Raw genomic sequence first — 14,965 nt, 5'->3', positions numbered from 1 at the left:
GCGGGGCATCCTGTCCACTAGCGCCGGCGGAGGTGGTGGGCAGTTCATCGTCCAGGCTAGTGTCAGGGGCCCCTTGGAGTGCCACGGTGTCCCTCATGGTCTTTTGCATGTCCTTCAGCACCCCTACAATGGTGCCCAGGGCGGAGCTGGTGGTTCTGAGCTCCTCCCTGAACCCCAAATACTGTTCGTCCCGCAGGCGCTGGGTCTCCTGAAACTTGGCCAGGACCGTAGCCATCGTCTCCTGGGAGTGGTGGTATGCTCCCATGATGGAGGAGAGGGCCTCGTGGAGAGTGGGTTCCCTTGGCCTGTCTGCCCCCTGTCGCACAGCAGCCCTCCCAGTTCCCCTGTGTTACTGTGCCTCCGTCCCCTGGACCGTGTGCCCACTACCACTGCCCCCAGGTCCCTGTTGTTGTTGGGGTGGTGGGCTATCCTGGGTTCCCTGTAGTGGTGGACACACAGCTGATTGACGTGTCCTGGGTACGGAGGTATGGGCCCGCTGGTTGGGTGCTGTGCTGGTGTTACCAGAGGGTGGAAGGTCAGTGTTGGGCTGTGCCTGTGCAAGGGGAACCGACTGTCCCGAGGCCCACGATGGTCCGGGCTGGTCATCTGGATCCAGTTGGCCAGAGCTGCTGTCGTCACTGTGGGCCTCTTCTATGGGTGGAGTGGAGATGTCTGCTGTGTGGTGACGTTACGAAGTGGTCCTGCAGGGGTATAAGAGCATGATTATTGTATGTGTGTTTGTCATGGTGTGCAATGGGTGGGTGTGCGTGTACCCCAGTGCAAGCATTCCTGTGTGGGGGCTTCTGTGATGATGGTTGGGGGGTTGTTATGGGTATGTGCAGTGGCCATGCTTTAGTGATGGGTGTCCATGCTTAGTTGTGTCATGCAGGGCTTGGTGTTGAGATGTGTGGTTTGTGTTATTAGTACATTAGTGAGGAGTTGTAGTGATAGGGGGTGAGGGTGGGGGGGTGTGATAGCATGCAGGTAGGGTGGGGGATATGATAGTTAAGATTTGACTTACCAGTGTCCATTCCGCCACCGACTCCTCCGAGGCCCTCTGGATGCATGATGGTCAAGACCTGCTCCTCCCATGTTGTTAGTTGTGGGGGAGGAGGTGGGGGTCCGCCGCCAGTCCGCTGAACCGCGATGTTGTGCCTGGAGACCACGGAACGCACCTTCCCCCGTAGGTCGTTCCACCTCTTCCTGATGTCCTCCAGATTTCTTGGATGCTGTCCCACAGCATTGACCCTGTCGACGATTCCTCGCCATAGCTCCATCTTCCTGGCTATGTAGGTGTGCTGCACCTGTGCTCCAAATAGCTGTGGCTCTACCCGTAAGATTTCCTCCACCATGACCCTGAGCTCCTCCTCTGAAAACCTGGGGTGTCTTTGGCGTGACATGGGGTGGTGTAGGTGATGTGTGGGGTGGTGTATGTGTTGATGAGTGTGGTGATGTGTGGTGGTGTGGGGTGTTTTGAGCGTGGATGTTGTATGGGTGATGGTGTTGTGTGCCTGTGTGTGGTGGGGTTGTCTATTGCTGTAATCTCTGTCTGTCGCCTTCGTCTTCAGTTTTTGTGGTAGGGGTTTGTGGGCGATGTGGGTGTGTGTTTTATATTATGCTAGGTGTGTGGGAGTGGTGTTTGTATGTGTATCAGGTGTGTGTATTTGGAATTGTCCAATGTGGCAGTGTTTTGGAGATGTGTGTGTATTTTGAGCGCGGCGGTGTGTACTGCCAATGGAATACCGCGGTTGAAAGACCGCTACGTGGATTCATGGGTCGTGATAGCATGGGCGTGTTTCTGTTGGCGTGACGGTGGAGGTTTTGTTTTCGCCAGTTTATCACTGACCTTTGTTGTGGTGGACTTGTGTGGGTGTCTGAATTTCGGCGGATTCAGAGATGTGGGTCATAATAGCTGTGGCGGAATTACGCGGCCGCGGCGGTGTATTGGCAGTCTTCTGCACGGCGGTAAGCGCCTTTTACCGCCAATGTTGTAATGACCCCCATTATGTCTTGTATGGCTGTATATCCGTTCCTCCCAGAGTTAGGGGAGGGTAGTACTGCACCCACTGTATGAAACAAACCTAGCTGAGCTTGTTTCCTCACAAAGTTCTGCTAGGGGAAGAACTGTTGCCATTACTAGGGATTATTAGTGGGAGTGGGACACTGGTGCCCCGCAGGCGCTGTGGAAGGAGGGCTAGGGTAGTTGGGAATATGTTCCAAAGATTGTTGGTTCATGTTTATGATATGGATCTTGCGCACTACCTCAATACTATAATCATATTTTAATAATCCAGCTGACACAATGTTTGTGTACATATTGTCGCACATGGTTTCTACTCAATATGTGCAGAGCATACTAGTATATGATTCCTAATCACATGGTGGTTGACTAATGGCCTGGGACATTCAAGGTCCTAAAACTCCCAAGCAGCACAAACTATTTCAGGCATACCTAGATAGACATGACTTGCTCATTTCCTTATTGCAAGAGAGGCGTCTTCGGGATACTCACATGCAACGATTTGAATGGAAAAAGTCATCTTATTGATACCTAGCATCGTACAGCTCAATCTCACACAGGGTCGCTATTCTGGTTCGGCACGCTGTTGATTACAAACACAAGTGGGGATACACATACAACAAAGGCAGATATGTCATAGTACTGGGCTCACTATTAGATCGCCCTATGCTTACTGTAAATGTTTATGGTCAAATACTAATGATAAAGGGGAGTTTCATATGACTAATGAATCATGTTGGCAAACTATGGGGAAAAGATTTTAATTTAGTGAATAATGAAACCAGAGCTAGTTCTAGACATGATTTATCATCTCTCTCCAAGATCTTTTCAGGCAATTTAAATTGAACATGGAATTACTGGATCTCCATGACACCTGGAGTGCTGCATATGGGAAGAAATGTGCTCAATCTTATTACTGTACTGTCATTGCCTCATCTTCTAGGACAGAGCATTAGTAGCATTCTTCTGAGGTCCTGTGATGGGTTGAGAGACAAAGCTATCTTCCCAGATACTTATTAACCGCTCTACACTGTTTAAATCCTTTTGGTTCCAGGAGACATTGGTAGATACAGAGCATGGTTCTTCCCCTCCTGTGCACTATTGGGCACTATTTTTAAGACTGAATTAGCTAGTCCAATATATAAAAACTGCAAATTGAACAATGTCCATATACGCAATGCTGTGAGAGGCATTCAAACCTGTAGTTAGAGGTGTATGTATCACTAAACAAACTGTCCTACTCAAAACGTTGCCAAACAATGTGAAATGCTGGAGAATTGGAGTTCAGACTTAGATCATCAACACACTCAGCAGTGATGGCATTCAGACCGATGTCTGATAGGGAAGTGGAAAGTTCAGAGTAAAGAAGTGCTAGCCTGACGCAAAGGTAAGACTGAACGCCCAAAGTAGAACCCAGACAAGGCTAAAGAATAGCACTATACACAGTGTGAGATGAACATGGAGACCTTAAATTGACCACTCTAGATAGCTCTACAGTCTTTATTAAATACTTCTAATTTCAGATTTATTAGCTATATTGCTGAGTATTTGTTTTCCTATTAGTCTTTTCTAGTCAGTTGTTGTCAAAATTCTGATGCCTTTTTTAGTCTCGATATCAAGTTCCTTAAATATGTATATTATACTTATGGACACCTTTAATAACATACTTTGGCACAATAACAAGATGAAATGTCTTCCAATCAATTCTCGTTACCCCAGGGTATTCCTGTCACTGAACCATTACTGACCCACCTCTGTTGGTGTATCTGGATTATCACAGTTCTGTTAAAGGGTTGGATGGTGATAATGTCACATTTTGGAAATCTGCCACACCGCGGCCAAGTACAAGCCCCATACCCGTGTTATCATGCTATTGTGTCTATGACTGCATACCTCATTGGTAACTGAGCTGTTATTGTTATATTGTATAATAAGAATAAAAACAGTTATTGAAAGCCCAGTGTGCAGGAAAAACTACATTACTGAAAAATGACGCATGCATGCTTTTCTTGCTTAGCAAACCAGAAAGCTTCAAATTTCATTTGCAGAAGACTTTAAAAAAAATGTTTTTAAAACAAGATAACCACAAATTGTAACTTACAGTTTTGGATCCATGTTGGAGAGTAATTTCATGAGAGTCAGGAATTCTCTTGACAGGATCCTGCAAAAACGCCACGAACAATTAGACGAGACAACACCAGTTAAAAGAGCAAATCTTCATGTTTATATCTCAGGCGAATTCCCAGTATAGCTAATGTAAATACTATATGACTACTGAATTGCTAACTATCAATGATGTATTATTTTTTGCTTTTAGTAATACAAAATAATACAGCTTTGTTGGTCAATGTTACATACTGAACATGGTTAAGAGCTACAATTAAACCTTAATACACAATGAGACATATCCGTGCTCCCTTCACCAATGCGCCCTGCTTCAGCACACTTTTATATTCATTATGGCCTCAGTGGTACATGTGCCACATGAACTAAACTCACAGCTACCACATGGCCACAATAGCATCTCAAAGTCATTCAACGAAGAGAGGAGCCCAAAGACATGTAATGGTTCAATACTTCTCTCCAAATCTACTCATTCCAGCACGCCCCTTTCAGGATTCCAGGTCATCTCCATGCACATTTTAGCTAGTATTAAAGCAAGACATAGGAAATTAAGATTCATGAACTTAACTGGCTACTTGTTTGTTTCTTCCACTCCAGCTCTACCTGTGGTTGCAGGTAGTGCCTTGTCACCTTAAACAAGGACTTCTGGACACCATCAGACCATGTGACAAAAGCATACACAACACTGGCGACACTCATCTTCATTTTCACTGCCCTTACACAAAGTAACTTAAGTGCACAAGTTTGATTCATCAATTAGAGGACCCTTTCTTTTAACATGAATATCACCCCCCCCCCCCAACCCTTTTCATTCGGATCTCTACCTTGATCTGAATACTCTTCATGTCTGCCCTTTCGGCCTTTTATAGTGACAAAAATTTTTAATTCACTATTGTTCGATTCATAAAGTCTTTTTGGCAAAGGTTCCCGGTTGTTTTTGAAATTCAGGAGTACTGTAGGCTTAGCCCAATTCCAAATGTTGCTCCACACCTGCAGATGTCATGAAACTCATGAATGTCATAAATGGTCCTCTAATGCATATATGTTTCTTTCCCTACAATCTCTGGATTGCCATCCTGATACATGTATGTCCTAGGAAGCTCCTCCTCCAACACGGGGCAAGCCCAATGATTTTCGAACTCTCCCTTTTACGAGAAGGTTTCATTAAAATCGCTAGAGAAGGCAGACATAGCATCCCAACTAACGTTCTAAAGAATATCTCCCTTGAATCCCCTGCAGAGCTAGTAACTTTTAGTCCCTCAATGAACCACTTCGGCAACTAATTGTAACTGAACTGCCGTGTATTAGTAGTTATTGCCTGTCAGTCTCAAACCACCACATTCATGCTGAAGCCTGAGTATTGTTTTCCAAAGTATATTCCAGTGTCGACCTCTTTAGTAGCTTACCCATTTGATGGAGAAAAAAACTGAAGCAAAGAGGACCCCCGGGGGACATGTACATGCATCTGGGAGCTCTAAGGCTGTTAATAGAGTTAGTTGTGCTATAACTTGACACTGGCAGAGAGGCCCAGAATTCCACAGATACTTTCTCCTTCCTTGTTTTTATCAGATCCTCTACTACAGAGTAAATCTTTACCCCCCAAGCACACGGAAGAGCCGGGAACCATTGTTAGCACAAATCTCTGCAGCTCTTCTCCCGTTTTACCTAGGAGAGACCCAGTACGAAAGCATTATGTCTGATAATCTTCAGGCCTGACACCACCTAGCACTTGTTCACCCTCAGAAGCTTAAAAGGGTCACTCCCGCAGGATAATAAAAAAGACCACAAGTTTATCAGCACAAAAAAGGCAACATGTTTCTATTGTGATAATTCTATGCTCCAAAATCGCCTGCAACGCATTCAAAACGCCTCGGCCCGCCTCATCCTCGACGTACCCCGCAACAGCCACATCTCCGCACACCTGAGACACCTGCATTGGTTCCCAGTCAGCAAAAGGATCACCTTTCGACTTCTCACCCACGCACACAAAGCCCTCCACAACAAGGGACCGGAATACCTCAACCGACGCCTCAGCTTCTACATCCCCACCCGCCTCCTCCGTTCCTCTGGTCTCGTGCTCGCTGCCGTCCCTCGCATCCGCCGCTCCACGGCGGGTGGGAGGTCTTTCTCCTTCCTGGCAGCCAAGACCTGGAACTCCCTCCCCACCAGCCTCAGGACCACCCAGGACCACTCCGCATTCCGGAGACTCCTAAAAACCTGGCTTTTCGAGCAGCAGTAACCCCCCCCTTTCCCCTAGCGCCTTGAGACCCACACGGGTGAGTAGCGCGCTTTATAAATGTTAATGATTTGATTTGATTTGCAGTGATTAGTCCTCGTTAGGGCTCAATAATCAGGGAAAGTAACACAGGGGACAACTTGCATCCCTTGTCTTCCTCTCTCCAAGAGCCTACTCTAAACAATGGGCCTGGCGCGTTATCCTTTTACAGAGACTGGGGCCAGAATGCATATGGCACTGCACTATGGAAGAGGATTCGTCTCCTAACTAGCTTAAAGAGGGTTGGGTTCCAATAAAGCCAGAGTGTAGCACTTGACTTCCTAGCCCCCTTGTACTGAAACAAGCCTCGGTCAGCGGAAGCTAGCTGCCATCTTACACCCAGGCTGCAATGACACTCGCCTGATGCAGGGGGGACTTGAACATAGAGACTCTTGATATATTAACACACATTACCGCCACACGGGATATATCTGTATGTCTGATACCAAGGGACCTCAATTCATTCGGTAATTTCCCCCAAAACAAGGGGGTCACACAAATGAAACTTGCCACGCTATACTCGAGAAGGAACCCGTACAAGGTGAAGGTTCCACGTTCGCACTGCATCTGTTCCACCATCAAATGTGCCACTGTGGATCACATACCGGTTTTCAAAGGCTATAGACCAGAAATGAGGACCAGTGGCGGAACGAGACCTAACCGGAGCTGAATCGTAATCTCTGCTGCCCCCTGGTGGAGGAGTGGTGTACACTTTCCTCGCATCACGAGAATTCCATTCGTGGAAACTGGGTGGCAAAGCAATAAATGCGAGCTTCGGTCACGGCAATAAACCCCTGATCCGCTCTAAGCTGTGACAACGTTATAAATCAGCATCCACTCGCACCCCACTCCCCCCTGCTACTCCGCCTGACATCTGAAACGAAATGTTTTGTGAACGCAAATACACAAATTGCCAAGAAAGCAAACGCTGGATACTGTCTGGACTCCAAGACCACTAAAGAGGCCACTGTTTATAAAATAAAAGTGACTCACTTTGTTTTGGTAACTTTGCGAACTCTTTAAATGCTAAGAAGTAATGTGAACATCAAAAACCTGCAAGAACTGACCCAGGCGAGATCCCAAATACTGCAGCCCCTTATTAAAATATTGGCAGAGCCAAGACTGGGGCGGGGACAGCAAAGCCTAGCGGCGGAGCTTGCACTGGGTCGGGCTGGCCAACAGGACCGCCAGGCGGTGCCAGGAGGGCTGGTCTGACAAAGTGTGTGGGGCCTGTTTACGCTCTGGTGCGACGGTTCTCACTCTTGAGATCCCTAATATTACCACAAACAAAACAATGTTTAAAGGAAGTGCAACCGCACGCATTCTTCCACATTTTGCAAAATACCTATACAGCGCGTTTACACATTTAAAACTGCCCCAATCTCCAAACATAGCCCGCTCTTTAACTATCGGATTCGTTTATGGGGGCAATATTATTTCGGTGCCTGGGCCTATTTTCAGAGACAGCCCAACCCCGAGTCTGCAGCCTTTAATTATTGAGAGTAGAGGATTCTAACTAACTGAATAGCATAATGGACATCTCTTGGTAAACATACCACTGAAGTTTGTGAATATGCCATACTCGCAGGGGGCAGTTACAGGGCAGGAATGTTCAGTCCCTCTGAGGAGCTCTGTCTTGCTGGCTGCAGTTGCTGAATCTGGAATGTGGGGGTCTAGGTTCAGGTCCGTCTTGGCGCTTGACTTAACATGCTGGGATTCAGGGCGCAAGTCACTGCATCAGCTAGTGCCTAGAGAAACTGCCAATATAGTGCTATCGTGTAATTCCCATCTGATGCAGTGGTCAAAGTGGGCGGAATTTTAGAGGCACGAGTGCTCATACTTTACTTTAAGAAAAAGAGTTCTCCTTCTATCGTGAAAAGACAACCCTCACGGGATGGTTAATTCAGGGGGCTGAGATGCTCCAGCTCAAGCTGGAGGTTGGGAGTGTCCTGCGCTGTGAAACCGAGGCAGGGGCAGACAGCTAAGCAAGTCTTCTTGCCAGGGTACCTGCTTGCTAGAAAGAAAGATAAATGAGCCCAACTGGTAAATCTGCAAATGTAAAGGCTGCTTGCAAGTCGGTAGGGACTTTAAATTAACAGAATATTTTACAGCCAGGGGTGTAGCTTCAGGGGTGGGGATTGGATGGGATTTGGGGTACTATACCCCACCCCCTAATAAATGTATTTTGAGGTAAATAATTGGGTACAGGTGCATCCAGTCGAGTACGGTGCAGTACCTGTCGGAATCTACCAGGAATGTTTACCCACATGCACTCACAAAAATACACACACGCACTCGCGCTCTCTCTCTGTTAGGAAAGAATTAAAAAAATGCTGGTCATGTCACAAGAAATGTGCTTTCTCTCACTTAATACCTCTACCAATCTGCATTCCTCTCCTTTTCTGCCGCTCCTGAAGCACCTCTCGTGGAACCTGCTTATCGTATAATGTATTTTATTATTATGTGCCAGCGTGATTGTTGGGAACTCTGAAGCTCACCCCAGCCCTACCCCAAACATTACAGACCACGCTACGCCCCTGCTTAAAGCTTCCCTGGGACACACCTTCATTCTTTTAGAGTGGTACTGGTAGTGAGTTTCCAGCTGGCTGTGAAGTGTAGGATTTTAAAGGAGAGTTATAAAACACTGTACCATGTGCAGTCTGCGTATTACTAAATCTTTATTTTGGAAGTACCATAATGTGTGTAATTAAAGTTTAAAATAATGATTCGCAAATCCACATTTTCTGTCACAGACTGGGACCTCGTAGCACTAAACACACGCAAGTCACTATTCTCCGCTTCGCCACCCAGAATTGAATTCTGTGGCTCTCTGGGTACAGACTCAGACCGCTGCAGTGCATTAAGGAGGCTTAATAATATGCAATAGAGCATTTCCCACTCAATAACTTAACGGGCGTATATTTTTTTCCTTTAGGTTGTGCGTTATTTTATAAGTAGTTACCTGAATGCGAAAGACCAAAAAAGATACAGATTTTGTGTTTTTCAGGGACGCCTTTAACCCAGACCCCACGCTCACTCACCCCGCCCCCACTGATGTACAATATCCTGATAATATCCCCTACATTAAAAAAAACAGGGGCACACCTGCAACACGTCATCTCGCACTGTAAAACGACCGTAAACAGAATGTCCACCTAGAGAATCAAACGCTTATGCGCGTTCACAAATGTTCACTCTTCTTCACCCTCGCGAAGTGGAAAATACTTTTCCCGTGGAAAAAACCCTTAAGACCTCAGTTTAACATGTGGGTGTTCTCTTCTTATTCCCAGCCTAGAACACCACTGACTGTCCTGGCAGTTCCGACTGCCTTACCAGACTGCTAGGCTGCACCTGGTCTCATTATATTCAGCGTACACAGTGCTTTGAAGATACCCACGATGGCACAATACAAATTGCACAATACACATATCAAAATAAAATGTATCAAGGCCACACCCCTCTATTCCAAATAAACCATCGATATTTTTATTTAAATAGTAAACACCAATCAAATCCCTGCACTGGCGACGCATTAACCCTCATTCGATTCCTAGCTCAAGTGGTCGCCTTATTTTCAGCTGATTCAAGAATTGCCCACTCACTAGATTAACTAAATGACTCCGTAGGTGATTCCTTTCCTGTGCAGTAATGCAATGTTGACATCTAGTGGCCAGTTTGGGTAATTTAATGTGAACAGTTAACTGTCCACGATTCTTCAGAATGCAACTGCATCAATTTATCAGAAACATTAGGACATCCGGAAACGATTTTATCTGAAGAAAATATCCGCGATACCCAAGTATCGCCATATGTTCCCGACAGCTTATTTTACATTATTTTCATAATGAATCCACTTTAAATCAGCGATGTCAGTAATAAACAGCACTTTCTGTGACATCATTAAAACTTTGTTTTTAATAGGCTTTTGACGTCTATGTTCTACTAAAAAGTGCTACTAATCCGACAATTATATTCCCTTTATCGACCCCAGGGAATAAAAAATTCTATAACTGATCACTAGAATTCAAATCTGTGATTTATGGCGCACACACCGAGACCATCATTAATATGATTAAAGTGAGGGTACACAGCCAAAGAGGACATTGTAAATCTACCAAACAGAAACAGCCTCTATTTTAAAATGAATTTATATTTAATTTCCCATCCCATGGTGCTAAAAAAGAACGACAAAGCACAATTGTTTATAATATAAAAATCTACAAAAATAATTAATTTACTACTATGCGCCCTTGGGTATCTAAAAATAAAAGTTTAAAACAATGGTTCATTGCGGCAACTATAACGACATGTATTTTCAGTATAAATAAACACGTTTAATCGATTACATTTTAACCAGGTATTTCCAGTGGATGTTCAGTCTGTGAACATGAAACAGGGGTGCAGTTTTCAAAGCTCCGGGCTGTCGTGTAAGTCACTGGAACATGAAACAGGGGTGCAGTTTTGGATCCCCGTGTTCCCAGCTCCGGGCTGTCGTGTAAATCACTGTGATCAGGAGTGATATCAGTTTACCCACTGACTGCTTAGAGAGTCCGGCGTCCTGGAACTCGGCGGTAGGGACGGTGTTTATTCGTAGAATCTCTCATTGCCAACCTCGTGGATGGGGAAAACGTACTTTAAATCACAACGACGGTCACGTGTGTTCATATTGCTGTCAATTTTTAATTCTCTGCAAGGACTAGTAATAGTACAGTGAGCAGGAAAGTGAAATTATAAGAGGGTCTTATTGGCGACATTACCCACTGGAAAGATGGATGATAGTGTCTCCTCCAGAACTCCCTAAGAAACGTCACCAACGTGGCGGATGACCCCTCTAAACCATCAGAGGAGGAGGAGTGGGATCAAAGGGCAGACACGATGTACCGGGCCCCAGCGGTGGTGGTTGACTCGTATCCATCCTAATGTGACTCTGCAAACTTGGGCACGTGCAGCCCTTTCCCGTATGTGTCTCGGGGTAGCAAGGGCACGCAGTCTCAGCCTTCTCAGAGCTCAGAACTCCCCAATCAACCAACAGATACAATCACTTAATGTTCAACCCATTGCTGGTCTTTTGTTAAAGAAAGTACTGTTAATCAGACAGCAGAACTACGTACTACACTATTTAAATTTACAAATACAGGTTTGTAGCCCTTACGCTTAACCTCAGAGGCCAGGAGACCTACACACGGCATCGGTCCACTCCTGGCTTCCCTCTCTCAGACGGTCCACTTTTTCTCATCTCATGTCACAAACTGGGCTTCTCCTCCTGTATGGTCTCTCCTCCTGCAGTGCCACGCAGACTCCTTCCCTTTCTCTGCAGGAAGATAGGCTTCTAGGCAATAGGCCAACCCTCAGCTCCTCTACCAGAAAGTGTAGACTTCAGGTGGTGTCCCCTTACCTCTGAGAAACTGTGAGGCAGACATTAGACATAGTAACAAAGCAGTCCTTTGAGTACTCTGCGAAACACTTCCTTTCTTGCTCATGAAGAACATGGGAATGGATCCAAGTGGGGGTAGTTAAGATTCTGCCTTTATGGGTATTTTCTAGAGAGGGATTGTTGCCAACTGTTTAAAACTTTTTTGGTTCTCTTTTCAAGGGTCCTTGTCAGGCTATTCTCCATAGAAAGAATTTGTGTGAAATGATGCTTCTCACAGCAGGTAGCACTACAGCGGTTACTAGTCTTTAAGCAGTAATCCAGGACAGACAAAAGGGCAGACCTGACCTAGAAATGTCCTCACCTTCAACCCCCATAATCCACCAAATTGCAGTGCTCAGCAAGAACTAATCAGCAGCAGCTTCATACCGATATCTAAATAATATTTCTAAAGAAAGTCCTCTCTCCATCCTCCTCACTTCAGTGTCTGGTTTTCCACCTTCCAGCCACAGAAATGCAGGAAATACACTTTCACTGTTTGGGGAAGAAGTCCTCACTCTCCACCCAGTAGCAAACGAAACCATGTGCACTCAAATTGGATCCTACTGGCTTTAGTACTCAGATTCATACAAATGCCAAGTCTTACTACCACACATTTACTACACATGTGCTATGTATTCACCTGTTTCTCGCCCTCTCACCTCCCAGCTGAGTGCTCCCCCGCCCCCTCTCCTTCTTAATGGTGGCCGCAGCGCTCTGAGAGGGCAACTGCACTGTCCTCCTGGTCGGCGTCTGGGGCCCTCCCCACCTCCTCTGGCTGCTGCTGCTGCTGCCTCTGCCTCTTGCCTGGGACGAACAGAGTCTGCTGACTCTCAGTTCGAGGCCCTCCTCCACTCACAGGCTCATCCCTGCGCCTCATCCCTGGTGGTCTAGTGGCCATCACAAGTAAGTATTTTCCTTTTCTTTTCTTCTCTCTGTTGCTCTTTGACTCTTGTATTTTCTGCCTTTTTCTTCCATCATCCCTCATTTTTCCCTACTGCTTTTTCCTTTCTCCCCTCTTCCTTTCCACTCCCCACGAAGCACCTTTCCCACCCTCCCGCCTCCCAGCTGACTGCTCCCTCCGCCCCCCTCCCCTTCACAATGGCGGCCGCAGCGCTGTGAGTGGGCAACTGCACTGTCCTCCTGGTCAGCGTCTGCTGCCCTCCCCAGCTCCTCTGGCTGCTGCTACCTCTGCCTCTTGCCTGGGACAAATTGAGTGTCTCCTGACTCTCGGTTCGTGGCCCTCCTCCACCCGCAGGCTCGTCCCTGCGCCTCATCCCTGGTGCTCTAGTGGCCATCACAAGTATTTTCCTTTTCCTCTCTCTGTCCCTCTTTTACTCTTGCATTTTCTGCCTCTTTCTTCTATCATTTCCCTTTTCTTTTCTTCGGTCGCTCTTTCACTCTTGCATTTTCTGCCTTTTTCTTCTATCATCCCTCGTTTTTCCCTAGTGCTTTTTCCTTTCCCCCCTCTTCCTCTGCCTTCCCCGCGAAGCACCTTTCCCACCCTCCCAGCTGACTGCTCCCCCTCCCCTCTTAATTGCTGCCGCGCCACTGGTGCGCAAAAGGCAAACCCATCAGCGCCCATCCACGCCTAGACCACGCCCAGCCCTAGGAATCCTGGATCCCTGTTAAACCACCCTCTGGACTGCCTCCGTTACGACTCCCAGACCTTCCTCCACTTCAACACCGGACGTCTCAACAACTGCTGCACCTTCTCTCCCAAGGACACCCACAGACCTTTCACCAGCAGGAACTGCAACTTCAACGCCAATCTCAACAAACCAAAGGTAGTCTCCGCGCACAAAGATACCAACAACCTCCGCAACTCCATCAACTGCCTGCTCCTGAACATCCACTCCCTCCACAAACACGCCACCAAACTCTTGGACCTGATCAACACCACCCGACCGGACATCGCCTTCCTCACAGAGACCTGGACCAACCCCACCTGGGTCCAGACATCGTCATCACCATTACCGACGGTTACAGCATCCTAAGGAAGGACCGGCCCTCCCACCCAGGTGGAGGACTCGCCATCATACACAAGTCCTCACTAAGTGTCAAGGCCGTCCACGAAGATCACTGAACCACCATGGAACACCTTCTCTTCCTGGTCCACTCCAACCACAACTCCTCCATCCGCAGCTGCCTGGTGTACAGGCCACCCGGCCCCTGCCCAGCTTGCATAGACTGCGTCGTAGACATCGCTACCCCCCAGGCCCTGGCATCAGTCGACTACATCCTCGGCGACCTGAACTTCCACCTCGAGTACCCCACCGACCCAAACACACCGCTCTACTCGGCAACCTCACCACCCTCGGCCTCAGACAGCTGGTCTCCACACCCACACACATCGCAGGACACACAGTGGACCCCATCTTCACCTCAAGCGACCGGATCACCATCTCCACCCCAGACTGGACCGACCAACGCTGCATACACTTCACAATCGCCGCACCCAGCAGCCACACCTCCCGCATGGATTAACAAATGCACTGACACTCTAGCTCCTCTCCGGCTGACATCAGCCAAACGCATACCTAAGAAGGCCAGCTGGTTCACCACCGAACTCCAAGAATCAAAGCGTACCCACAGACGTTTAGAGAAAAAATGGAGGAACGGCCAATCCAGCGAAGACCTTGCCTCATTCAGAGTGGCAACTGCCGCTCACGGACGAAAAATCAAGAACGCAAGGAAGGACGCACTCCGGAGCGCATACACTCCTCCGCACACAACTCAAAGGAACTCTTCTCAGTCATCAACGAGTTCACAGATTCCCCCACCCCTACGAAGCCAACAGCATCCCCCATCACAGGACCTCTGTGACAACCTTGCCTCCTATGTCCGACACAAGATCCAGGACATCTATGACAGCTTTCTGTCACCTGGCACCGTAAACCTGCGACCAACCCCGGACTCCCCTGCAACCACCCTCCTCCCCCAACCTACCCAGAACATCCACAACTGGTCCACGCTCAACACAGAAGGAACAGTCAACATTATGAACAGCACCCACTCCAGAGCCCCCTCGGACTCCTGAAGCACCACATGTACATCGGAGACAACGCATCCATCGCCTCGAGCTTCTTAATACAATCAACTGCTCCATCAGCACAGGCACCTTTCCTGAGGACTG

General features: G+C 47.4%; 1 protein-coding gene across 1 annotated transcript in view; it reads right to left on the bottom strand.

Annotated features, from left to right (window-relative positions):
- The window catches only part of WDR70 (WD repeat domain 70), a 1,287,307-nt gene that overhangs the window by 1,084,250 nt on the left and 188,092 nt on the right, over positions 1-14,965 (bottom strand). The window contains exon 5 of the mRNA XM_069221254.1: positions 4,122-4,181. Within this exon, the coding sequence (XP_069077355.1) occupies positions 4,122-4,181 (60 nt within the window). The remainder of the gene's footprint in view (positions 1-4,121; positions 4,182-14,965) is intronic.

Source organism: Pleurodeles waltl, chromosome 1_1, assembly GCF_031143425.1.
Source record: "Pleurodeles waltl isolate 20211129_DDA chromosome 1_1, aPleWal1.hap1.20221129, whole genome shotgun sequence".
NCBI classification, from domain to species: Eukaryota; Metazoa; Chordata; class Amphibia; order Caudata; family Salamandridae; genus Pleurodeles; species Pleurodeles waltl.
The sequence above is the reverse complement of the archived record's forward strand: the minus strand, read 5'-3'. Positions and strand labels throughout refer to the sequence as shown.